Source organism: Periophthalmus magnuspinnatus, chromosome 19 (genome assembly GCF_009829125.3).
Source record: "Periophthalmus magnuspinnatus isolate fPerMag1 chromosome 19, fPerMag1.2.pri, whole genome shotgun sequence".
In the NCBI taxonomy this organism is placed as follows: domain Eukaryota; kingdom Metazoa; phylum Chordata; class Actinopteri; order Gobiiformes; family Gobiidae; genus Periophthalmus; species Periophthalmus magnuspinnatus.
In genome coordinates this window covers 413,596-438,318 of record NC_047144.1, presented here as the reverse complement: position 1 = coordinate 438,318, position 24,723 = coordinate 413,596, and the positions used below count along the sequence as shown (strand labels likewise).

The following is a 24,723-nucleotide window of genomic DNA, read 5'->3' as shown; positions in this document are numbered from 1 at the left end:
GTGGAAGATGGGTGGAGCTTCAGTCTGTGTCATGTGAGTGGGCGGAGCCTTATACAGTAAAAGAAGGAGAGAGGGGGCGGGGCTTAGGCCTGTAAACACGTGAAGGACAGAGTGTACTCGAGGAAAAGAGGAGAAGACACAAACAGAGAGAGGACACAAGAGAGGGAGGAGGAGGAGAGGAAGTGAACATGTGACTGGAGGAAAAGTACTGAGCAACTGTGAGAAAGAAACAGATACAAACCAGAACTGAACCAGTACTTGTAGTACAGTACTTGTAGTACAGTACAGTACTTGTAGTACAGTACAGTACTTGTAGTACAGTACAGTACTTGTAGTACAGTACTTGTAGTACAGTACAGTACTTGTAGTACAGTACAGTACTTGTTGTACAGTACAGTACTTGTAGTACAGTACAGTACTTGTAGTACAGTACAGTACTTGTAGTACAGTACAGTACTTGTAGTACAGTACTTGTAGTACAGTACAGTACTTGTTGTACAGTACAGTACTTGTAGTACAGTACTTGTAGTACAGTACAGTACTTGTAGTACAGTACAGTACTTGTAGTACAGTACAGTACTTGTAGTACAGTACAGTACTTGTAGTACAGTACTTGTAGTACAGTACAGTACTTGTTGTACAGTACTTGTAGTACAGTACTTGTAGTACTTGTAGTACAGTACTTGTAGTACAGTACTTGTAGTACAGTACTTGTAGTACAGTACAGTACTTGTAGTACAGTACTTGTAGTACTTGTAGTACAGTACTTGTAGTACTTGTAGTACAGTACTTGTAGTACAGTACTTGTAGTACTTGTAGTACAGTACTTGTAGTACTTGTAGTACAGTACTTGTAGTACTTGTAGTACAGTACTTGTAGTACTTGTAGTACTTGTAGTACAGTACTTGTAGTACTTGTAGTACTTGTAGTACTTGTAGTACAGTACTTGTAGTACTTGTAGTACTTGTAGTACTTGTAGTACAGTACTTGTAGTACTTGTAGTACTTGTAGTACTTGTAGTACTTGTAGTACTTGTAGTAGTTCCAAACTGACACATGGGGGCGTCTCCTGAATTTCAGGCTGAACTTTTGACCTGCAGATCTGAGATGAGGCTTCATCCTCCTGAAGAACAGAACAGTCTGTTCACACAAAGAGAGAGAAAAAAAAACAGAGAGGACGAATAGAGAGAGGACGAATAGAGAGAGGACGAATAGAGAGAGGACGAATAGAGAGAGGGAGAGGAAGTACAGAGAGAGAGAGAGAGAGAGGGAGAGGAGAGAGAGGAAGTACAGATTCAAGTTTGATTCTGTTCGATTCTGATTATAGTACTGTACTGTACAGTACTACAGTACTATAGTACTGTACAGTACAGTAGTACTGTACTGTACTAACTGTACTAACAGTACTATAGTACTGTACAGTACAGTAGTACTATAGTACCTGGTTCCGTTGCTCTGGTTCATGAGCTGAAGCTGCACGAGCTCCAGGAGGAACTTTTTATCCTTTGGATCATTTCTGTTTAGAACGATGATGTAGTCCACTTTAAGACCTGGTTTAGTCCTGTTTCAGTCCTGGTTCAGTCCCAGTTTAGTCCTGTTTTAGTCCCAGTTTAGTCCCGTTTTAGTCCTGTTTTAGTCCCGTTTCAGTCCTGGTTTAGTCCCGTTTCAGTCCCGTTTCAGTCCCAGTTTAGTCCCGTTTCAGTCCTGTTTTAGTCCCAGTTTAATCCTGTTTTAGTCCCAGTTTAGTCCTGTTTTAGTCCCAGTTTAGTCCTGTTTTAGTCCCAGTTTAGTCCTGTTTTAGTCCCAGTTTAGTCCTGTTTTAGTCCCGGTTTAGTCCTGGTTTAGTCCCGTTTCAGTCCTGGTTCAGTCCCGTTTCAGTCCTGTTTTAGTCCTGTTTCAGTCCTGTTTTAGTCCCAGTTTAGTCCTGTTTCAGTCCTGTTTTAGTCCCAGTTTAGTCCTGTTTTAGTCCCAGTTTAGTCCTGTTTCAGTCCTGTTTTAGCCCCAGTTTAGTCCTGTTTTAGTCCCAGTTTAGTCCTGTTTTAGTCCCGGTTTAGTCCTGGTTTAGTCCCGTTTCAGTCCTGGTTCAGTCCCGTTTCAGTCCTGTTTTAGTCCTGTTTCAGTCCTGTTTTAGTCCCAGTTTAGTCCTGTTTCAGTCCTGTTTTAGTCCCAGTTTAGTCCTGTTTTAGTCCCAGTTTAGTCCTGTTTCAGTCCTGTTTTAGCCCCAGTTTAGTCCCGTTTCAGTCCTGGCCAAGTAGAACAGTCTGAGAACCTGATCTTGTCCAGTTTGACCCAGGGTAACACAAGCCCTTTAAACCGACACCGTGCCTTTAAGAGGAAGTGTTCCATTGTAAAGTGTGATCTGAGCCGGAGCGTGTCGTACATTTAGCACTTTATTTATACACTCTGTCCACTCCAAAGACGACAAGTATGAGTCAAAGACGTGTAACAAGAGGCACACACGTCCACCTCATATTTATTTACAAGTTTAAGTAACAAATATGGACAGATTCACTTTGACAACGGCAGAAATGCAAATAAAACTTTGGCTTTGAAAAGAAATATTTGTAACTTTAAGCTTCTATATTACACAAAATGGACTCTGGTGAGCTTTAATCCGTGTTATACTGCTGGTCCCTCCTCAAAAACAGACCTGGAGTTGTGTTTTGTTTGTCTGTCTGCATCTCCAAAGCTCAAAATGCTCTGTTCCACCTTGTGATGTCATGACGTGGTGTTTTGTTTTTTGTTTTTTTTCCCAAGTGAACAGCTCTTTTCACCTTTAGTTGAGTCGAGATAAGTGAGAACTCCAGGACTGAAATGATCCAGATGATTCTAGTGAAGGTGGAGTTTAAAAACACAGTGGAGCACTTCCTGTATCACATGATGACATCACAAGGTGGAACAGAGTGTTTTCTGTTGGAGAGAAGAACTCGGCCTAAATCTGCAGGTTTGTGAGTTAAACATGTGAGAACGAAACAAAACACAACTCCAGGTCTGTTTGAGGAAACATTAGAGCAGATCAGAGAGTAGAGGAGTTTGGGACATTTAAATGTTTTGAACGGGGAAAGGTCGTCACAAACTCAGGAAGAAATCATTTGAAACAGAAACCAGTGAAGAGTCGTTCCCTCTCCTCTTGTGTCTTTGGCAGATTTCAGCTCAAAGTCCTGTGTTGGTTTTGTATTTCTTTATGAAGGTGTGAACCCTAAAAGTTGCTCTATGGGTTTGTATCTCCACTCGTCCGCCTCCAGCTCCTCCACCAAACTCGCCAACTTCTCCATCCTCGACACCTGCTGATCTAAAATCGGACAAACGCACTTGTTTAGTTCAGTTTTAATCCAATGTTTCAGACGCCGTCGTCACATTCTATTGATACTTTACAGAGACATCGCACTGTGGATGTTGTACACGTAGGTCTAGTCTGAAAAACTGTTGGCTAATGCTAATGCTAATGCTAGCTTGAGACTGTAATGTTACTTGAGAGGGACTTGTTTAACAGCACAAATCAGCTCATCTGTTGAAGTTCCAGCTAAATTGGTCGTTTCTGGTCAGATTGTGTTACATTAAAGCTCAGATTAAAGTCTAACAAAGTTTCAGACAGAACAGTGCCCCATGTTAGCGACCTCAGCTGCAAAGTATCAATAGGACAATACTATTCTGCGCAGACGGGGACAGCTCAAATGAATATTGTGCAGCTGCAGGTTTTCGTTGTTAAACAGAAATGACCAGGTTCAACATTTATAAATTTACATTTTGAATATTTCATGGTCAAGTCCAATGTGATCAATAGAGCTATGTGTGACCTCTGACCCCATCTGGACCATGACACCATCGCAGTCTCCAGTCTGTAGTAGACTATATAAATATATATATATAAACTAAAGTGCCATCCTGACTGGATTCGTATATTTTTCTAATTCTAAAACATGATGCAGTATTATTTATCTATGCAGTATTTCCATGGTAACGCTATGACTGAGAAATTACTAGTTTTTACAATTAGGAAAACAGTTCAATCAATGACTTTATCTGTGAACCAAACCTAAAACTGGATGGTTACGTGGCTGTTACTGGTTTGGTGTAAACTGGAGCTAAGACCAAGAAAAAAACAGTAAAAAAAAAAAAAAAAAATTAAATGAAATATGACGTGATCTTGGGCGTTATTTGGCATTCACAACTAATGTAATTAAAAAATACTTTTGTCTTCTTCTAGCATCAGCCAGAGGTTTGACTGACAGCGTTGCTAAGCCTCTCACTGCTAAACAGGCGGTGTGGGCGGAAAGGGGGGGTTTCCTTCAACAGCCTCGCTCCTGATTGGCTCTTTGGTTGCTATGATACGTGAGCCGAACGCTACATTCCTTACCGTGTTTGACTTGTTTTAACGTCGAGGCCACTTGATAACTGAACACAGACTCACACAGGAACCGATCGGACCCATCTGAGAAAAGACACAAAAGAACAAAAACATTCAGGATTTTATAAGAAGGTTCACTGAAAAGGAGCGCGCGGGTTTGAGAAGGAGCGCGCGGGTCTGAAAAGGAGCGCGCGGGTTTGAAAAGGAGCGCGCGGGTCTGAAAAGGAGCGCGCGGGTTTGAGAAGGAGCGCGCGGGTCTGAGACTTGAGCCAAAGCAGAATAAACGGCTCATTTAAACTGTGAGGAAAACGACAGAACAGAGAGAACATTGAGCCGTTTTCATTAAAGGTAAAACGCTGCTGTTCATAATCTGCTGTTCGGAGACATTTATGGTCATATCCCCTCGTCCTCCCTTTCTCACTCTCCTGTCTCTTCCACCTCTCCTCTTTCTCTCTTCTGTGCCTCCTCTCTCCCCCTCTCTTCTGGGAGTCCTCTCTCCTCCACCTCTCCTCTGCATCTCCTCCTCTCCTCCCACTCTATCCGTCTTTCTCTTCTGTCTCTCTCCTCCTTTTCCTCTCCTCCTTTTCCTCCCCTTCTCACTCCTCCATCTCTCTCTCCCCTCTCCTCCTTTTCCTCTCCTTCTCACTCCTCCTTCTCTCTCTCCTCTCTCTCTCTCCCCTCTCCTCCTTTTCCTCTCCTTCTCTCTCTCCTCTCTCTCTCCCCTCTCCTCCTTTTCCTCTCCTTCTCTCTCTCCTCTCTCTCCCCTCTCCTCCTTTTCCTCTCCTTCTCACTCCTCCTTCTCTCTCTCCTCTCTCTCTCCCCTCTCCTCCTTTTCCTCTCCTTCTCTCTCCTCCATCTCTCTCTCCCCTCTCCTCCTTTTCCTCTCCTTCTCACACCTTCTCTCTCCTCCTTTTCCTCTCCTTCTCACTCCTCCTTCTCTCTCTCCTCTCTCCCCTCTCCTCCTTTTCCTCTCCTTCTCACACCTTCTCTCTCCTCCTTCTCCTCTCCTTCTCACTCCTCCTTCTCACTTCTCCATCTCTCTCTCCCCTCTCCTCCTTTTCCTCTCCTCACACCTCCTTCTCTCTCCTCCTTTTCCTCTCCTCACACCTCCTTCTCTCTCCTCCTTTTCCTCTCCTTCTCCTCTCCTCCTCTGCTCCCTCTGTTCTGTGTGTCCCTCCTCCAGGAGCAGATGATAAATATTCTGTTTGCTGCTGTTTCTGTATAAACAAAGAGACGCCTCGTGATGTTTTTGCTCAGGCTGAACATTCAGTCAAACTATGAGCTGTGGAAATGAACAAACGGAAAAAACATCTGAATAATGTGACACGACAGACACAGTTACTTAAATGTCCATAAAGTCATAATTTAAAGAGAATAAAGTCATAATTTAAAGAGAATAAAGTCATAATTTAAAGAGAATAAAGTCATAATTTAAAGAGAATAAAGTCATAACTTAAAGAGAATAAAGTCATAATTTAATGAGAATAAAATAATAATTTCACAAATAATAATTTTACAAAAATAAAATTATAGCCAAAAAAGTCGACATTTAATGATTTAGGACTCGACACGAATCAAAATGAACGCAGACTGCAAAAGACTGGTGCTTGCATGAGTTAAAGCTAACATAAATGCCCATTATTAAACTTTCAAACAGTGACATTTTACACATCCCATAAGTTTATAAATTATTAAACAGATCTGCAACTTACACAGGTTTTTATTTAATCTTTTTACACAAATAAGGGCATTCTTTGTCGTGGTGGCGAACGGCCCTTGTCCCTAAATCTGGATAAAATTACATCTTTAAGTTGACTACGGCTTTATTCTCGTAAAATTACAACTTTATTCTCATAAAATTGTGACTTTATTTTTGTTGTACGACTTTAATGTCAGAATGTTATTTTATTCTCCTAGAGCCTGCATAATACTTTTTAAGTGACCCTTATACTCGTCATAAATCTTAATGTAAATAAATGATTGTAATTGTTCTATGCATCACTGCAGATGTTTCATAGCTTGATGGTCCCTGTTTTATTTTTTAGTAACATATATATATTATTTTATCGTAGTTCTCCCTCGCTACATCGTGGTTCACCTTTCGTGGTCTCGCTGTTTCGTGGATTTTTCCAGTGCAATTTTCATGCTTTTTTACAGTGTATGAACGTGCATTGTGTCGTGCGTCCTGATTGGCTGTTGGACTGTAGACCATTGTGTCGTGCGTCCTGATTGGCTGTTGGACTGTAGACCATTGTGTCGTGCGTCCTGATTGGCTGTTGGACTGTAGACCATTGTGTCGTGCGTCCTGATTGGCTGTTGGACTGTAGACCATTGTGTCGTGCGTCCTGATTGGCTGTTGGACTGTAGACCATTGTGTCGTGCGTCCTGATTGGCTGTTGGACTGTAGACCATTGTCCATCAGTCTCCTCCGTGCCGTGTCTCCTGTCCAGTACAGAATGTGTTCAGACAAATTTACATAAATGTTGGACACTACAGCGAAGAGGCGCGGTCAGAGGAACTGTAATCAACTATTATACTAGTCACTATTAATCAACTAAACAAGAGAGAAATGTGAGGAAATGTTAATGTCTGTGTGAGGAAAGTGTATAAAGTGTGTGGTGAGGGGTTTTACAGCTATAATTTATATATATATATTAGCTGCTGTGACTGAAAGGGTTTTATTCTGCACTTTTCTCCTGTAATTCTCATTTTATGATGATTATTTGGGATTATTTATGTTTTGATTTGATGTATTGTGATTTTAATGTCTTTCTTATTTTGTAAAGGAATTACTTTGTGTATGAATTGTGCTGTACAAATAAACTTGCCTGACTTTGTGATGAAAATGTATTTGATGTAAAACCAGGACAGTCAAAGTAAAACGAATACCAGACTTGCTGTTTGCAGAATAAATGTTGAAAGTACAGCCTTATAATGTGGTGTAGACTCGTGCTAATAAACAGGACATATCGCTGATGAGCACGAGTGTCCTGGGTGATTTACCCTCCATCATCTCGCCTGATCCTTTGGGGTACGTGAACAGCACTTTTCTCGGAGGCGTCAGGTCTGAGGCGCTGAACCCAGAGACTGTGACCGAGCTCCCACTCACTCCCCCCGCAGAGGACGAGGAGGACGAGGCGGCCATCCCTGGAGCACTTTAAACACAATATGTCACATCAGAAAGGCATTAAGTTACACCCCGAAAGCATCACGTTAACGCGAAATGAGCTGTGCCAAAACATTAGCTTTAGCATGTTAGCTTCATCGTTCTAAGTCAAAGGCGAAATGCTGTATTGAAAACTAGCAACAAAACAGTTAAAATAAAGTCAAATAAAGGCACAAATCAACCGTAAATAAAACTACTGCTAATGCATCGCTTTAAAAACAGGTTCAGAGATATAAAACTTACCTCCAACGTCCAAAAATGTTAAAATAAATTACATTTTATCCACGAAATAGTTCACGTTGACGGAAAATGAGCGCCTGTGCTAAAAACATTAGCTTTAGCATGTTAGCTTTAGCATGTTAGCTTCATCGTTCTAAGTCAAAGGCGAAATGCTACATTGAAAGCTAACAACAGAGCAGTAAAAGAATTGTCAACTAAAGGCAGAAATCAACCGTAAATAGAGCTACTGCTAATGCCGCATCACTTTACAAACAAATTCAGAGATATAAAACTTACCCTCAAAGTCCAAAAATGTAAAAATAAATTAAATTTTATCCACGAAATAGTTCTTCTTGTTTGAGTTCAACAAATGCTTTGCGACACAAAAACGATTTACGTTTGAAGATATACAAATGATCCGGAATACGGCAAACCCGGTTCAGCGCCTGTTCCAGGTGATTTGGAGGTTTGCACATTAACGTAAAGTGACGTTCACAGCACGTCAACGTCAACCTTCACTGGACCGAGCTCTGCTGCAGCTGCTAAGTCACTTTTAAAAGGCGAAAACTATGAAATCTGAGCACAATTTGACAAAAAAAATGGCCTAGCTACTAATTTAATACATATATTCTGTTCCTGTCTATCAGAATTGAGCAGATTTGTTGTTATAATGGAGGTTTTACGTCCACAACTTGTGATCATAAATGGCAGACAATATCGAAGGAACGTGATGAAGGAGGAGCAGTTTGAGGAGGAAGAGGAGTTCTCCTACACAGGACCAGGTGAGCCTTAGTCTTTTATGTGTGGAGACTGGTGGAAGCTTTGGTGACTTTGTGGTTGGACCCTGGTGCTTCACTTTTTATTTAAACTGGGCGAAAACAGAGCGAATTCATGTTTTCGTTACTATCCAGTACAGTTAAAGCTCCTGTATGACACAAAACTGACTCCTGTGAGCGTTAAAGCATGTTCTAATGCTGTTTCCTCCTCAAAAACACACCTAGAGTTGTGTTTTGTGTCTTTATTATTAGTCTGTAACATCTCCAAAGCTCAAAATGCTCTGTTCCACCTTGTGATGTCATGAAGTGGTAGTTTCCAAGTTGACTCCTCCCACTTTTACCTTTAGTTCAGTTGAGGTAAGTGTCAGTTTCAGGATTTCTGAAATGATCCAAATGATTCTAGTGAAGGTGGAGTTTAAAAACACAGTGGAGCACTTCCTGTATCACCACATGATGACATCACAAGGTGGAACGGAGTTTTTTGAGCTTTTAGAGAAGAACTCAGCCTAAATCTGCAGGTCTGTGTGTTAAACATGTGAGAATGAAACAAAACACGACTCTAGGTCTGTTTGTGATGAAAAATGGGCCTTTAAATATTGTAATTATTATGTCTATGATTTTTTTATCTAGCACATTTATTTATGAAATTTAAATTTTTTAACTCATTTTAATTGATCTACTTTACTTTTTTATACATATAATTTTAATGCATCTAATTTTAATTCATGTAATTCAATTTTTTAAACTAATTTTAATTCATCACATTTTATCTGTTTTAAATTTTTTAACACATTTTAATTGATCAAATTATTATTATTTTTTTTTACATTTTTTTTTTTTAAATCTAACGAATATAAGTGCCATTGAATCCCGATGTTAAATTGTGTGTATAGACTGACCGAAAAAAAAACAAATGTGTTCACTGATTCGTTCTGTGTTCTCACCACAACGGCAAAAGTAAAAATAAAAGTACTAAACGTTGTATTTTTGTGTGTTTAAACGGCAGAGTCTGGAGACGTGGCTGAAGATGAGGGCTGCGATCCTCAGCGCATTGAACAGACGGACAAAGGCTTCCACTGCGCCGTCGACGTGCCCAGCGTCCTCTACAAGTACGACGTTCATAAAGCGCGTCGTACATTTGAACTCGGCAGATCTGTCATGTTTTAAACTCTCGTCTTCAGATACATCATCGGTAAAAAAGGAGAGACTCGCAGACGACTTGAGCATGACACGAAAACCAGCATCAGCATCCCCAAACAAGGAGCGGAAGGACCGATAGGTGAGGATTTGAGCACGTCTCAGCGCGTCTCCACAGAATCATCAAGTCTGATCAGATTAGAATATTATTTAAAGCTCCTACATCACACAGAAGTGACTCCTGCAGCTTTAAGTCACGTTCTAAAGCTGTGAACACGTCAAAAAACACACCTGGACTTGTGTTTTGTTTCATTCACACATGTTTGACTCACACTTTATTATTAGTCTGTTACATCTCCAAAGCTCAAAATGCGACGTTCCACCTTGTGATGTCATCAAGTGGTAGTTTTCAAGTGAACAGAGACTTTTACCTTTAGTTCAGTCGAGATAAGAGACAACTCCAGGACTGAAATGATCCAAATGATTCTATAAATGAAGGTGTGTGGAGTTTAAAAACACAGTGGAGCACTTCCTGTATCACATGATGACATCACAAGGTGGAACAGGGTGTTTTCAGTTTGAGAGAAGAACTCGGCCTAAATCTGCAGGTTTGTTTGTGTTAAACGTGTGAGAATGAAACAGAAAAACACGACTCCAGGTCTGTGTTTGTGACGAGGAAACGACATCAGAGCAGATCAGAAAATGGTGTAAGATGGACTTTAATATAAAATCAGACGGAGAATTTGCAGAGAAAAGCTCAATTTTTATCGTCACAATCCACTCTCCAAATGTGCTTATGTGGTTATTTTGAACATTTATCTGTAACTGCCAGGATTTACGCATTTGTGATTTTATTTTTATAAGCTAAAAGTGTAAGATGGAGGCAAAAAAAACCACAAAAACAGCTGTTAATCCTGTGTGTTTTGTAACTCGGGAAGAGCAGATCCACGAGACGCTCTGACCAAACAAAAATACGACAAATCACTGACGACAGAAAGGACGTGCGCCGTTTGAATCCGACTTTACGCTTGTGCTAAATGCTATGACCGTCTCCATGGTGACGGTACTGTTTTCCTCGGAACGTTCCGCGGCGTGGCATTAGACCGATCTCACCGGAGCCGAGCAGGCGACGCCGTTCAAAGTGTCGCAGGTTACGCACACGGAGAGGCGAGCCAGCGTGTGCACGGAGGGATTCACAAGGATTTACCGTAAATATGGGACTAAAGAGCTCACCCGAATATGAGCCGCACCAGCTAAATTTGAAAAGAAAGTCCATTTTGTCCGTATATAAGCGGCGCCTGAATATGAGCCGCAGGTTTTCATATTGTAACGTGAGATATTTACACAGAAAGACGCTACACGGACACGCTTTTTTTAAACTGTGACTGAAGATTGGCACCGACACGACATCAACACGGGGTGAATATACCTGCAGGTTTAGAAAATAAAGCTGCACCAACACGGGCGTCTGCTTTTATTTCCTTTTGTCGTCTTTTTACATCGACCGAGTTGGATTCATCGATGCCGAGCCCACGTGCAGCGGCTCTATTTCCTTCTTTATCTTAAAAACTGCATCGTGTCCGTTTTCTTCGTGTGTTTTTCCACAAAATGACAGTTACAAAAATCAAAACTAGTGAATTCTTCAGAGCAGAATCTTTCCCCACGTCTGTCTCACTTTTACGTTTACAGCCGGAGAGCGCCCCCCGGTGGCCGTTATCCGGTAAAATTCTATAAATAAGCTGCGCTGTTGTATCGGCCGCAGGGTTCAGAGCGTGGGGGGAAAAGTCACGGCTTATAGTCCCAAATTTACGGTATAATTGAATAAATGTGAGTTACGCAAGTTTAATGCCATACAGTGTAACATTCAAAAGCGTTACTTCGTGCGTTCTGTTTCAGTGATCACCGGGGCCCGTCGAGCGTCTGTGTCGTCCATCTTGTGTGTTACTTCGTGCGTTCTGTTTCAGTGATCACCGGGGCCCGTCGAGCGTCTGTGTCGTCTGCGCTCACTCGACTGGAGCTGCTCGTCGACAGCTTCAGGAGGAAACAGCCGTTCACTCACTTCCTGTCGCTCCCGCTGAACGACCCCGGGATCCAAGATGGCTTCCTGAGGTTTAAGGAGGCGGTGCTGGCCCAGTGCTCACAGGTCCAGTTTTCAGTTTATTTCTCAGAAAAATGATCCAGACGAGTTAAACCTGAAATCAGACTCGGAGTCAGTGGCACAGACGTCTGTTTTAACACATTTGATTTGTGTCTCTGTCTCTTTGCACAACAGGGAAATGTCCTTCAGCCAACGTTTAGTCCTGACAAAGACTAGATCCAAGTCTGAACCGGGTCTAAACCAGGTCTGAACCAGGGCTAAACCAGGGCTAAATTAGGGCTAAACCAGGGCTAAACCAGGGCTAAACCAGGGCTAAACCAGGGCTAAACCAGGGCTAAACCAGGGCTAAACCAGGACTAAATTAGGGCTAAACCAGGGCTAAACCAGGGCTAAACCAGGACTAAACCAGGGCTAAACCAGGGCTACTCCTTGTTTGGTCCTGTTCTAGTCCGTGTTTGGTCCTGTTCTAGTCCTCGTTTGGTCCTGTTCTAGTCTGTATTTGGTCCTGTTCTAGTCTGTATTTGGTCCTGTTCTAGTCCTTGTTTAGTCCTGTTCTAGTCCTCGTTTGGTCCTGTTCTAGTCCTCGTTTGGTCCTGTTCTAGTCCTCGTTTGGTCCTGTTCTAGTCCTCGTTTAGTCCTGTTCTAGTCCTCGTTTGGTCCTGTTCTAGTCCTCGTTTGGTCCTGTTCTAGTCCTCGTTTGGTCCTGTTCTAGTCCTCGTTTGGTCCTGTTCTAGTCCTTGTTTGGTCCTGTTCTAGTCCTCGTTTGGTCCTGTTCTAGTCCTCGTTTGGTCCTGTTCTAGTCCTTGTTTAGTCCTGTTCTAGTCCTCGTTTGGTCCTGTTCTAGTCCTCGTTTGGTCCTGTTCTAGTCTGTATTTGGTCCTGTTCTAGTCCTTGTTTGGTCCTGTTCTAGTCCTCGTTTGGTCCTGTTCTAGTCCTTGTTTAGTCCTGTTCTAGTCCTCGTTTAGTCCTGTTCTAGTCTGTATTTGGTCCTGTTCTAGTCCTCGTTTGGTCCTGTTCTAGTCCTCGTTTGGTCCTGTTCTAGTCTGTATTTGGTCATGTTCTAGTCCTCATTTGGTCATGTTCTAGTCCGTATTTGGTCCTGTTCTAGTCCGTATTTGGTCCTGTTCTAGTCCTCGTTTGGTCCTGTTCTAGTCCTCGTTTGGTCCTGTTCTAGTCCTCGTTTGGTCCTGTTCTAGTCCTCGTTTGGTCCTGTTCTAGTCCTCGTTTGGTCCTGTTCTAGTCCTCGTTTGGTCCTGTTCTAGTCCTCGTTTGGTCCTGTTCTAGTCCTTGTTTGGTCTTGTTCTAGTCCTCGTTTAGTCTTGTTCTAGTCCTCGTTTGGTCCTGTTCTAGTCCTTGTTTAGTAGTTTGGTCCTGTTCTAGTCCTCGTTTGGTCCTGTTCTAGTCCTCGTTTGGTCCTGTTCTAGTCCTCGTTTGGTCCTGTTCTAGTCCTCGTTTGGTCCTGTTCTAGTCCTCGTTTGGTCCTGTTCTAGTCCTCGTTTAGTCCTGTTCTAGTCTGTATTTGGTCATGTTCTAGTCCTCGTTTAGTCCTGTTCTAGTCTGTATTTGGTCCTGTTCTAGTCTGTATTTGGTCCTGTTCTAGTCTGTATTTGGTCCTGTTCTAGTCCTCGTTTGGTCCTGTTCTAGTCCTCGTTTAGTCCTGTTCTAGTCCTCGATTGGTCCTGTTCTAGTCCTCGTTTAGTCCTGTTCTAGTCTGTATTTGGTCCTGTTCTAGTCCTCGTTTGGTCCTGTTCTAGTCCTCGTTTGGTCCTGTTCTAGTCCTCGTTTGGTCCTGTTCTAGTCCTTGTTTAGTCTTGTTCTAGTCCTCGTTTGGTCCTGTTCTAGTCCTCGTTTGGTCCTGTTCTAGTCCTTGTTTAGTCTTGTTCTAGTCCTCGTTTGGTCCTGTTCTAGTCCTCGTTTGGTCCTGTTCTAGTCCTCGTTTGGTCCTGTTCTAGTCCTCGTTTAGTCTTGTTCTAGTCCTCGTTTGGTCCTGTTCTAGTCCTCGTTTAGTCCTGTTCTAGTCCTCGTTTAGTCCTGTTCTAGTCCTCGTTTGGTCCTGTTCTAGTCCTCGATTGGTCCTGTTCTAGTCCTCGTTTGGTCCTGTTCTAGTCTGTATTTGGTCCTGTTCTTGTCCTCGTTTGGTCCTGTTCTAGTCCTCGTTTGGTCCTGTTCTAGTCCTTGTTTAGTCCTGTTCTAGTCCTTGTTTAGTCCTGTTCTAGTCTGTATTTGGTCCTGTTCTAGTCCTCGTTTGGTCCTGTTCTAGTCCTCGTTTGGTCCTGTTCTAGTCCTCGTTTGGTCCTGTTCTAGTCCTCGTTTGGTCCTGTTCTAGTCCTCGTTTGGTCCTGTTCTAGTCCTTGTTTAGTCCTGTTCTAGTCCTCGTTTAGTCCTGTTCTAGTCTGTATTTGGTCCTGTTCTAGTCTGTATTTGGTCCTGTTCTAGTCCTCGTTTGGTCCTGTTCTAGTCCTCGTTTAGTCCTGTTCTAGTCTGTATTTGGTCCTGTTCTAGTCCTCGTTTGGTCCTGTTCTAGTCCTCGTTTGGTCCTGTTCTAGTCCTCGTTTAGTCCTGTTCTAGTCTGTATTTGGTCCTGTTCTAGTCCTCGTTTGGTCCTGTTCTAGTCTGTATTTGGTCCTGTTCTAGTCCTCGTTTGGTCCTGTTCTAGTCCTCGTTTGGTCCTGTTCTAGTCTGTATTTGGTCCTGTTCTAGTCCTCGTTTGGTTCTGTTCTAGTCCTCGTTTGGTCCTGTTCTAGTCCTCGTTTGGTCCTGTTCTAGTCCTCGTTTGGTCCTGTTCTAGTCCTCGTTTGGTCCTGTTCTAGTCCTCGTTTGGTCCTGTTCTAGTCCTCGTTTGGTCCTGTTCTAGTCCTCGTTTGGTCCTGTTCTAGTCCTCGTTTAGTCCTGTTCTAGTCTGTATTTGGTCATGTTCTAGTCCTCGTTTAGTCCTGTTCTAGTCTGTATTTGGTCCTGTTCTAGTCTGTATTTGGTCCTGTTCTAGTCCTCGTTTGGTCCTGTTCTAGTCCTCGTTTAGTCCTGTTCTAGTCCTCGATTGGTCCTGTTCTAGTCCTCGTTTGGTCCTGTTCTAGTCTGTATTTGGTCCTGTTCTAGTCCTCGTTTGGTCCTGTTCTAGTCCTCGTTTGGTCCTGTTCTAGTCCTCGTTTGGTCCTGTTCTAGTCCTTGTTTAGTCTTGTTCTAGTCCTCGTTTGGTCCTGTTCTAGTCCTCGTTTGGTCCTGTTCTAGTCCTCGTTTGGTCCTGTTCTAGTCCTCGTTTAGTCCTGTTCTAGTCTGTATTTGGTCCTGTTCTAGTCCTCGTTTGGTCCTGTTCTAGTCCTCGTTTAGTCCTGTTCTAGTCCTCCTTTGGATCCTTTTCTAGTCCTCGTTTGGTCCTGTTCTAGTCCTCGTTTGGTCCTGTTCTAGTCCTCGTTTGGTCCTGTTCTAGTCCTCGTTTGGTCCTGTTCTAGTCCTCGTTTGGTCCTGTTCTAGTCCTCGTTTGGTCCTGTTCTAGTCCTCGTTTGGTCTTGTTCTAGTCCTCGTTTAGTCTTGTTCTAGTCCTCGTTTGGTCCTGTTCTAGTCCTTGTTTAGTCGTTTGGTCCTGTTCTAGTCCTCGTTGGTCCTGTTCTAGTCCTCGTTTGGTCCTGTTCTAGTCCTCGTTTGGTCCTGTTCTAGTCCTCGTTTGGTCCTGTTCTAGTCCTCGTTTAGTCCTGTTCTAGTCTGTATTTGGTCATGTTCTAGTCCTCGTTTAGTCCTGTTCTAGTCTGTATTTGGTCCTGTTCTAGTCCTCGTTTGGTCCTGTTCTAGTCCTCGTTTAGTCCTGTTCTAGTCCTCGATTGGTCCTGTTCTAGTCCTCGTTTAGTCCTGTTCTAGTCTGTATTTGGTCCTGTTCTAGTCTGTATTTGGTCCTGTTCTAGTCCTCGTTTGGTCCTGTTCTAGTCCTCGTTTGGTCCTGTTCTAGTCCTCGTTTGGTCCTGTTCTAGTCCTCGTTTGGTCCTGTTCTAGTCCTTGTTTAGTCTTGTTCTAGTCCTCGTTTGGTCCTGTTCTAGTCCTCGTTTGGTCCTGTTCTAGTCCTCGTTTGGTCCTGTTCTAGTCCTCGTTTGGTCCTGTTCTAGTCCTCGTTTAGTCCTGTTCTAGTCTGTATTTGGTCCTGTTCTAGTCCTCGTTTAGTCCTGTTCTAGTCCTCGTTTAGTCCTGTTCTAGTCCTCGTTTAGTCCTGTTCTAGTCCTCGTTTAGTCCTGTTCTAGTCCTCGTTTGGTCCTGTTCTAGTCCTCGTTTGGTCCTGTTCTAGTCCTCGTTTGGTCCTGTTCTAGTCCTCGTTTGGTCCTGTTCTAGTCCTCGTTTGGTCCTGTTCTAGTCCTTGTTTAGTCCTGTTCTAGTCCTCGTTTAGTCCTGTTCTAGTCTGTATTTGGTCCTGTTCTAGTCTGTATTTGGTCCTGTTCTAGTCCTCGTTTGGTCCTGTTCTAGTCCTCGTTTAGTCCTGTTCTAGTCTGTATTTGGTCCTGTTCTAGTCCTCGTTTGGTCCTGTTCTAGTCCTCGTTTAGTCCTGTTCTAGTCTGTATTTGGTCCTGTTCTAGTCCTCGTTTAGTCCTGTTCTAGTCTGTATTTGGTCCTGTTCTAGTCTGTATTTGGTCCTGTTCTAGTCCTCGTTTGGTCCTGTTCTAGTCTGTATTTGGTCCTGTTCTAGTCCTCGTTTGGTTCTGTTCTAGTCCTCGTTTGGTCCTGTTCTAGTCCTCGTTTGGTCCTGTTCTAGTCCTCGTTTGGTCCTGTTCTAGTCCTCGTTTGGTTCTGTTCTAGTCCTCGTTTGGTCCTGTTCTAGTCCTCGTTTGGTCCTGTTCTAGTCCTCGTTTGGTCCTGTTCTAGTCCTCGTTTGGTCCTGTTCTAGTCTGTATTTGGTCCTGTTCTAGTCCTCGTTTGGTCCTGTTCTAGTCCTCGTTTGGTCCTGTTCTAGTCCTCGTTTGGTCCTGTTCTAGTCTGTATTTGGTCCTGTTCTAGTCCTCGTTTGGTCCTGTTCTAGTCCTCGTTTGGTCCTGTTCTAGTCCTCGTTTGGTCCTGTTCTAGTCCAGGTTTGCTTAAGTGTTTTTTCTTGGTTTAATCCCTGTTCTGATGTGGTACGGTGCCAGTGTACAGTTCTGAGTTTGTATATTTGAACCTTTTGTGTCATCAGGGACGTGTGTTGCTCAGCCCTGGGGTTTAAACGATTTTAATCTTTTCATTTCAGGACCATGGAGTTGAGGCCAGTATTTTCCAGAACCCGTCCAAACTGCACCTCACTGTGGGGACTCTGGTTCTGTTAAACGAGACGGAGGTGAGGAAGGCCTGTGAGCAGCTGCAGCAGTGTGAAGACTTCATCAGGTAAGAACGAGGCTAATGCTAACGCTAATGCTAACGCTAATGCTAACCAGGACGTACACTGTTGGTTTAATCTTCCACTTCACGAAGTGGAAGGAAATATTTTACAAGATTTCCAATTTTTTTTTAAATAAAAAACTTTAAAGTGCAGCGTGCAAAAGTATTCAGCCCCTTTTTCTTGAACACAACCAGTTGCTTTTAGAAGTTGCCTGATGATTTTGTAAAGGTTGAATGTCGACCTACTGACTAAAAAGAGTCCACCTGTGTGTAATCCTGTCTCAGTATAAATGCAGCTGTGAAGGACACATAAGTTTGCTAAGAGAGTGTTGGGGAGCAAACCACAAAATGAAGTCAAAGGAGCACAACAAACAGGCCAGAGAAAAAACTGTGGTGAAGTTTAAAAGCAGGGCTTGGATCTAAAAAGTGTTGAACATCTCGAGGAGCACTGTTCAATCCATCATCTGGAAATGGAAAGAGTATGACACAACTGTAAACCTACTCAGACTTGGCCGTCCATCAAAACAGAACAAACAAATCTGGTCTTTATGGAAGAGTGGCAAGAAGAAAGCCATTGTTGAAAACCATCCATAAGAAGTCTCCTTTACACTTCACTAGAAGTCATTTGGAGGACACAGCAAACGTGCCAGAGAATGCTCTGGTCTGATGAGACCAAAATAAAACTTTTTGGCCTAAAAGCTAAACCCTGCAGATCTCTCTGAACACACATCCCCACAGTCGAACACGGTGGTGGCAGCATCGTGCTGTGGGGCTTTTCTTCAGCTGGAACAGGGAAGCAGCTCAGAGTTGATGTGAAGATGGATGGAGCTAAATACAGGGCGATCTTGGAAGAAAACCTGTTTGAGTCTGTAAAAGACTTGAGACTGGGGCGGAGGTTCATCTTCCAGCAGGACAACGATCCTAAACATAAAGCCAAAGCGTCAATGGAACAGTTTAAAGCAAAACATAATCATGTGTCAGAATGGCCCAGTCAAAGTCTGGACCTCAATCCAACTGAGAATCTGTGGCAAGATCTGAAACGGTTTCCATCAAATCTGACAGAGCTTGAACTGTTTTGCAGGAAGAATGGGCAGAAATTTCAGTCTGTAGGTGGAGACATTCCCCAGCTGCAGCTGTGATTGCAGCAAAAGGAAGTTCCACAAAGTATTGACTTCGGGCTGAATACTTCTGCACGCTGCACTTTTCAGTTTTGTATTATTGTTATTTTTTTAAATCTGCAAATGTTGTATAATTTTCTGTCTACTTCACACTTATGTACCATTTTGTGTTGCTTATTCAGATAAAATGCAAATGAAAAATAAAAATTTGTGGTTGTAACTTGCCAAAATTTAAAAAAGTTCCAGGGGGATGAATATTTTTGCGAGCGACTGTAACTATACTGTCCAATTTTTTTATTATATTTAGACGAACTTTATCGATCCTCAGTGGAAATTGAAGCTATTTGATGTACAAAATGAAAATTTACTTCTGTATATATAAATGGACACAGCTAACCGCCTCATTCCAAACAGGAAGTGATCATGGGCGCACTTCCTGTCACTCGTCTCTCTGTCTCTGCTGCTTCAGACTCATTTTGGTCTTAAATGTTCGTATTAACCCTCTACATGATCCTGGGTTGTTTTTTTCGCTATTTCGTCCGTGATTCAAAATATGAACTTTAATATCAAATCAGGCGCCTTCTTTCCCCCCGAGGCCGCTAGCGTTAGCAACAGGTTTGATTGACAGCGTTGCTAAGCATGCGCTCCCTAAACCAGGACTAAACCACGATTCTCCCGTTCAGAATTCCAAATGTGAAACTTCTCCCTTATAACTGCTCCAGCCTCGATGAGCCTCATTTGAGCCGAACGCTGTGGGGGACGCCACACTCACAGTCTGCGCTCTCACACCTATTAGCTTACTGGTTAGCATGGTTGTTTTCCTTCTTTAGATGTAGGTCTGAGGATGGTGTTATAAATAGTTCCTGTTCAAAGATGTATACAAACTGTAAGCGTTTTCTAAATTGACATATTTGCTGTGTTGATGTTGTTTTTCAGGGAGATCACCGGAGGCAGGCCCTTGGAACTCGAGGTCAGAGGAGTGGAGTACATGAATGATGACCCTGCGACGGTAGACGTCCTCTACGCCAAGGTCAACATGAAGGACGGGTCTGACAAGTGAGGAGGAAACGCGGGATTATTCAGGCCACACTCTTCCCTACAGGGGGCGCTATTCAGGGGTCATGCCATCAGCGCAGTGACAGGTCTTTAACCGGACACAACACACCTGAATGAGAAAAGGTTTATCTCACTGTTGATCCTGAGAATGAATAAAACACTTTAAATAAACCGTTATGGTGTAGGGCTGCTAGCATTAGCCGCGTTCCTTAGCTAAAAGAGGGAGAATTTCCACACCTCAGACAAACATATGAATAATCCAGTACATCTATGTGAGACCCAGTTTGACAAACGTGTGATTATTATTATTCCTTATGTCTTGTACCAGTCCAACCTGATCAGCATTTATGACACAAAGTTTTATCAGAGTTTAAACTTTAGACTTTTTTCACCCAGACGCCAGAGTCACATGACCTGAGAGTCACATGACCTGAGAGTCACATGACCTGAGAGTCACATGACCTGAGAGTCACATGACCTGAGAGTCACATGACCTGAGAGTCACATGACCTGAGAGTCACATGACCTGAGAGTCACATGACCTGAGAGTCACATGACCTGAGAGTCACATGACCTGAGAGTAGCTTCATGTGTCCTTGTGTCGTAGGCTTCATGTGTCCTTGTGTCGTAGGCTTCATGTGTCCTTGTGCTGTAGGCTTCATGTGTCTTTGTGTCGTAGGCTTCATGTGTCCTTGTGTCCTAGGCTTCATGTGTCCTTGTATCGTAGGCTTCATGTGCCCTTGTGTCGTAGGCTTCATGTGTCCTTGTGCTGTAGGCTTCATGTGTCCTTGTGTCGTAGGCTTCATGTGCCCTTGTGTCGTAGGCTTCATGTGTCCTTGTGTCCTAGGCTTCATGTGTCCTTGTGTCGTAGGCTTCATGTGTCCTTGTGCTGTAGGCTTCATGTGTCCTTGTGTCGTAGGCTTCATGTGCCCTTGTGTCGTAGGCTTCATGTGTCCTTGTGCTGTAGGCTTCATGTGTCCTTGTGTCGTAGGCTTCATGTGCCCTTGTGTCGTAGGCTTCATGTGTCCTTGTGTCCTAGGCTTCATGTGTCCTTGTGTCGTAGGCTTCATGTGTCCTTGTGCTGTAGGCTTCATGTGTCCTTGTGTCGTAGGCTTCATGTGTCCTTGTGTCGTAGGCTTCATGTGTCCTTGTGTCGTAGGCTTCATGTGCCCTTGTGTCGTAGGCTTCATGTGCCCTTGTGTCGTAGGCTGCAGGTGCTGGCTGATCGTCTGGTGGAGCACTTTGTGTCTTCGGGGCTGATGGTTCGTGAATGGGACAGAGTCAAACTTCATGGGACAGTCATGAACACACTGTTCAGGAGAGACTCCACAGGTAAATGTTTTATACAGATCCACCTTCAAAGAACCTGCGAGTACAGACGCTGGGAGCGAGGGGTTAAGTGTCTTGCCCAAGGACACAATGACAGCATTTATCCATCGGACTAGACCCCGTCGGACACTGAGTGTGTCACAGGGGGCGTGTCACGGGGGCGTGTCATAGGGGCGTGTCACGGGGGGCGTGTCACAGTGGGCGTGTCACAGGGGGTGTGTCTCAGGGGGCGTGTCACAGGGGGCGTGTCATAGGGAGCGTGTCACGGGGGGTCAGATAAAGTAACTTGTATTGTGACCAGAGAGTACTGGAGTATTGTTTTTTGTAAAAATATCAAACTTTCGAGTAAACGGTGAGTCGTGTGGATCTGAATCTTTGTGATTTTCATTTGCAGCTGAAGGTTCAGGACGAAAAACTCCAACATCGAGAGAAGCGTTTGACGCTCGCCACGTCCTGAAGGTTTGACGTTTTATAGAGACCGAAGTCCTCGTCATGTGATCACACTCTCTCTTTCTCTCATGTCTCTCTCACTTTTTCTTTTATCTGTTCCTATTTGTTTCTCTCCTCCCCTCTCTCTCCTCCCCCCTCTCTCTCTCCTCCCCTCTCTCTCCTCCCCTCTCTCTCTTCCCTCCCCTCTCTCTCTTCCCTCCCCTCTCTCTCTTCCCTCCCCTCTCTCTCCTCCCCTCTCTCTCCTCCCCTCTCTCTCTCCTCCCCTCTCTCTCTCCTCCCCTCTCTCTCTTCCCTCCCCTCTCTCTCTTCCCTCCCCTCTCTCTCCTGCCCTCTCTCTCCGCCCCCCTCTCTCTAGCCTCCCCTCTCTCTCCTCCCCTCTCTCTCTTCCCTCCCCTCTCTCTCTTCCCTCCCCTCTCTCTCTTCCCTCCCCTCTCTCTCCTCCCCTCTCTCTCCTCCCCTCTCTCTCTCCTCCCCTCTCTCTCTCCTCCCCTCTCTCTCTTCCCTCCCCTCTCTCTCTTCCCTCCCCTCTCTCTCCTCCCCTCTCTCTCCTCCCCTCTCTCCTCCCCTCTCTCTCCTCCCCTCTCTCTCTTCCCTCCCCTCTCTCTCTTCCCTCCCCTCTCTCTCTTCCCTCCCCTCTCTCTCCTCCCCTCTCTCCTCCCCTCTCTCTCTTCCCTCCCCTCTCTCTCCTCCCCTCTCTCCTCCCCTCTCTCTCCTCCCCTCTCTCTCTCCTCCCCTCTCTCTCCTCCCCTCTCTCTCTCCTCCCCTCTCTCTCTTCTCCCCTCTCTCCTCTCCCCTCTCTCTCTCCTCCCCTCTCTCCTCCCCTCTCTCTCTCCTCCCCTCTCTCTCTCTCCTCCCCTCTCTCTCCTCCCCTCTCTCTCCTCCCCTCTCTCTCCTCCCCTCTCTCTCCTCCCCTCTCTCTCCTCCCCTCTCTCTCTCCTCCCCTCTCTCTCCCCCCCTCTCTCTCCTCCCCTCTCTCTCCTCCCCTCTCTCTCCTCCCCTCTCTCTCTCCTCCCCTCTCTCTCTCCTCCCCTCTCTCTCTTCTCCCCTCTCTCTCCTCCCCTCTCTCTTCTCCCCCCTCTCGCCTCCCATCTCTCTCCCCCCAGCACTCTCTCTTCCCCTCTCTCTCTCCCCACCTCTCTCTCTCCTCCCCTCTCTCTTCTCCTCTCTCTCTCTTCTCCCCTCTCTCTCTCCTCCCCTCTCTCTCTCCTCCCCTCTCTCTCTCCTCCCCTCTCTCTTGTCCTCTCTCTCTCTTCTCCCCTCTCTCTCTCCTCCCCTCTCTCTCTCCTCCCCTCTCTCTCTCCTCCCCTCTCTCTCTTCTCCTCTCTCTCTCCTCCCCTCTCTCTCTTCTCCCCTCTCTCTCTCCTCCCCTCTCTCTCTCCTCCCCTCTCTCTCCTCCCCTCTCTCTCCTCCCCTCTCTCTCTCCTCCCCTCTCTCTCTCTCTTCTCCTCTCTCTCTCTTCTCCTCTCTCTCTCCTCCCCTCTCTCTCTCCTCCCCTCTCTCTCCTCTCGTCTCCCTCTCACTTTTTCCTCTCCTCTCTTCTCTTTTCTCTCCCAACAAAGTTAAAAATAATCTGAACAAACAGACAAATAAAAAAATAGATTAACTGTTGTGTATTTTATTATTTTTTACAGTGTTACATTATGTCATTACTTTGCCCTGAATGTTCCACAGTGTGGCATTAAACCTGTGTATCTGGGATTTATTCAGTTACAGGTTTTTTTATACTTATCTTTAAAAAAAACCCAAAAACCTTTCTGTGAGCGGGGTCGCCTCTCCACAGACCTGCTCGTCTCCATGGAGATAGGTCAGTTTAATGCCATACTGTGACATGCAGTGCAGCGGCTTGTTTCCTGAGAAGTTCCGTAGTGCGTCTTTAATCGTGCGTTCTCTTTTCTGTTGCAGACGTTTGGAGCTTTTACTTTTGGAGATCTGGAGCTGAACTCGGTGCTTTTATCACAGAGATATTCTTCAGACTGTACAGGATACTACTCCACCGCAGGACAAGTCTCCTTTTCATGAAACTCAACCTCATCTCTTTGGTCCTGGTTTGGTCCCGGTTTGGTCCCGGTTTGGTCCTGGTTTGGTCCAGATCTAGACCTGATTTGGTCCTGTTCTAACCCTGTGAACAGAGCAGAGCTTTGTCCACCAGATGGCAGCAGATCTGTGCTCACTGTGCTGTAAATCTGTGAAACGCTGATGACTCCAAGTCTCGTTTATCTTCCTCCACATACAGAGAGAAATAAAAAATACTTTTATGTGTTTTCTAGCTTCCATTAGATTTTATCTCCTGACTGAACAACAGCAGCAGCACTGAAGTAACAGTATTTAAGAAGTACTATTACTACTACTACTGCTACAGATAGTCCTACATATGTCTTCTCTTCACCAGACCCAGTGAGCTAACCTGTGCGGTCTACACTTCAGTTTTACATCTGTGGGGTATTAAAGAGGAGGTATTTACTTCTGTGGGGCATTAAAGAGGAGGTATTTACTTCTGTGGGGTATTAAAGAGGAGGTATTTACTTCTGTGGGGTATTAAAGAGGAGGTATTTACTTCTGTGGGGTATTAAAGAGGAGGTATTTACTTCTGTGGGGTATTAAAGAGGAGGTGTTTACTTCTGTGGGGTATTAAAGAGGAGGTATTTACCTCTGTGGGGTATTAAAGAGGAGGTATTTACCTCTGTGGGGTATTAAAGAGGAGGTATTTACCTCTGTGGGGTATTAAAGAGGAGGTATTTACCTCTGTGGGGTATTAAAGAGGAGGTATTTACTTCTGTGGGGTATTAAAGATGAGGTATTTACTTTTACGGCGTATTAAAGAGGAGGTATTTACCTCTGTGGGGTATTAAAGAGGAGGTATTTACTTCTGTGGGGTATTAAAGAGGAGGTATTTACTTTTACGGCGTATTAAAGAGGAGGTATTTACCTCTGTGGGGTATTAAAGAGGAGGTATTTACCTCTGTGGGGCATTAAAGAGGAGGTATTTACTTTTACGGCGTATTAAAGAGGAGGTATTTACTTCTGTGGGGTATTAAAGAGGAGGTATTTACTTTTACGGCGTATTAAAGAGGAGGTATTTACTTCTGTGGGGTATTAAAGAGGAGGTATTTACTTCTGTGGGGTATTAAAGAGGAGGTATTTACTTCTGTGGGGTATTAAAGAGGAGGTATTTACTTCTGTGGGGTATTAAAGAGGAGGTATTTACCTCTGTGGGGTATTAAAGAGGAGGTATTTACCTCTGTGGGGTATTAAAGAGGAGGTATTTACCTCTGTGGGATATTAAAGAGGAGGTATTTACTTCTGTGGGGCATTAAAGAGGAGGTATTTACTTCTGTGGGGCATTAAAGAGGAGGTATTTACTTCTGTGGGGTATTAAAGAGGAGGTATTTACTTCTGTGGGGTATTAAAGAGGAGGTATTTACTTCTGTGGGGTATTAAAGAGGAGGTATTTACTTCTGTGGGGTATTAAAGAGGAGGTATTTACTTCTGTGGGGTATTAAAGAGGAGGTATTTACTTCTGTGGGGTATTAAAGAGGAGGTATTTACTTCTGTGGGGTATTAAAGAGGAGGTATTTACCTCTGTGGGGTATTAAAGAGGAGGTATTTACCTCTGTGGGGTATTAAAGAGGAGGTATTTACCTCTGTGGGGTATTAAAGAGGAGGTATTTACTTCTGTGGGGTATTAAAGAGGAGGTATTT

The 24,723-nt window shown here is 44.2% G+C and overlaps 2 protein-coding genes across 3 annotated transcripts; one reads left to right on the top strand and one right to left on the bottom strand.

Annotated features, from left to right (window-relative positions):
- Window positions 1-2,433: 2,433 nt before the first annotated feature.
- anapc16 (anaphase promoting complex subunit 16) lies at window positions 2,434-8,133 on the bottom strand. Of its 2 annotated transcripts, none has more exons than XM_033984400.2 (4): window positions 8,030-8,133; window positions 7,351-7,502; window positions 4,357-4,431; window positions 2,434-3,291 (listed from the first exon to the last, which is right to left on the bottom strand). In XM_033984400.2, the coding sequence occupies exons 2-4, from the start codon at window positions 7,490-7,492 to the stop codon at window positions 3,182-3,184; spliced, it is 327 nt and encodes a 108-aa protein (XP_033840291.1). In that variant the 5' UTR covers window positions 7,493-7,502; window positions 8,030-8,133; the 3' UTR covers window positions 2,434-3,181. The 2 variants fall into 2 exon arrangements, with proteins under 2 accessions (XP_033840291.1, XP_033840292.1); XM_033984401.2 differs by lacking the exon at window positions 8,030-8,133 and adding an exon at window positions 7,757-7,842 and having other exon boundaries at window positions 2,481-3,291.
- An 86-nt stretch (window positions 8,134-8,219) lies between these two features.
- Window positions 8,220-23,297, top strand: ascc1 (activating signal cointegrator 1 complex subunit 1). The gene is made up of 9 exons (XM_033984367.2): window positions 8,220-8,514; window positions 9,515-9,617; window positions 9,690-9,787; window positions 11,610-11,788; window positions 16,944-17,077; window positions 19,126-19,245; window positions 20,453-20,577; window positions 20,969-21,033; window positions 22,927-23,297. The coding sequence occupies exons 1-9, from the start codon at window positions 8,403-8,405 to the stop codon at window positions 23,041-23,043; spliced, it is 1,053 nt and encodes a 350-aa protein (XP_033840258.1). The 5' UTR covers window positions 8,220-8,402; the 3' UTR covers window positions 23,044-23,297.
- The last annotated feature ends 1,426 nt before the right edge of the window (window positions 23,298-24,723 follow it).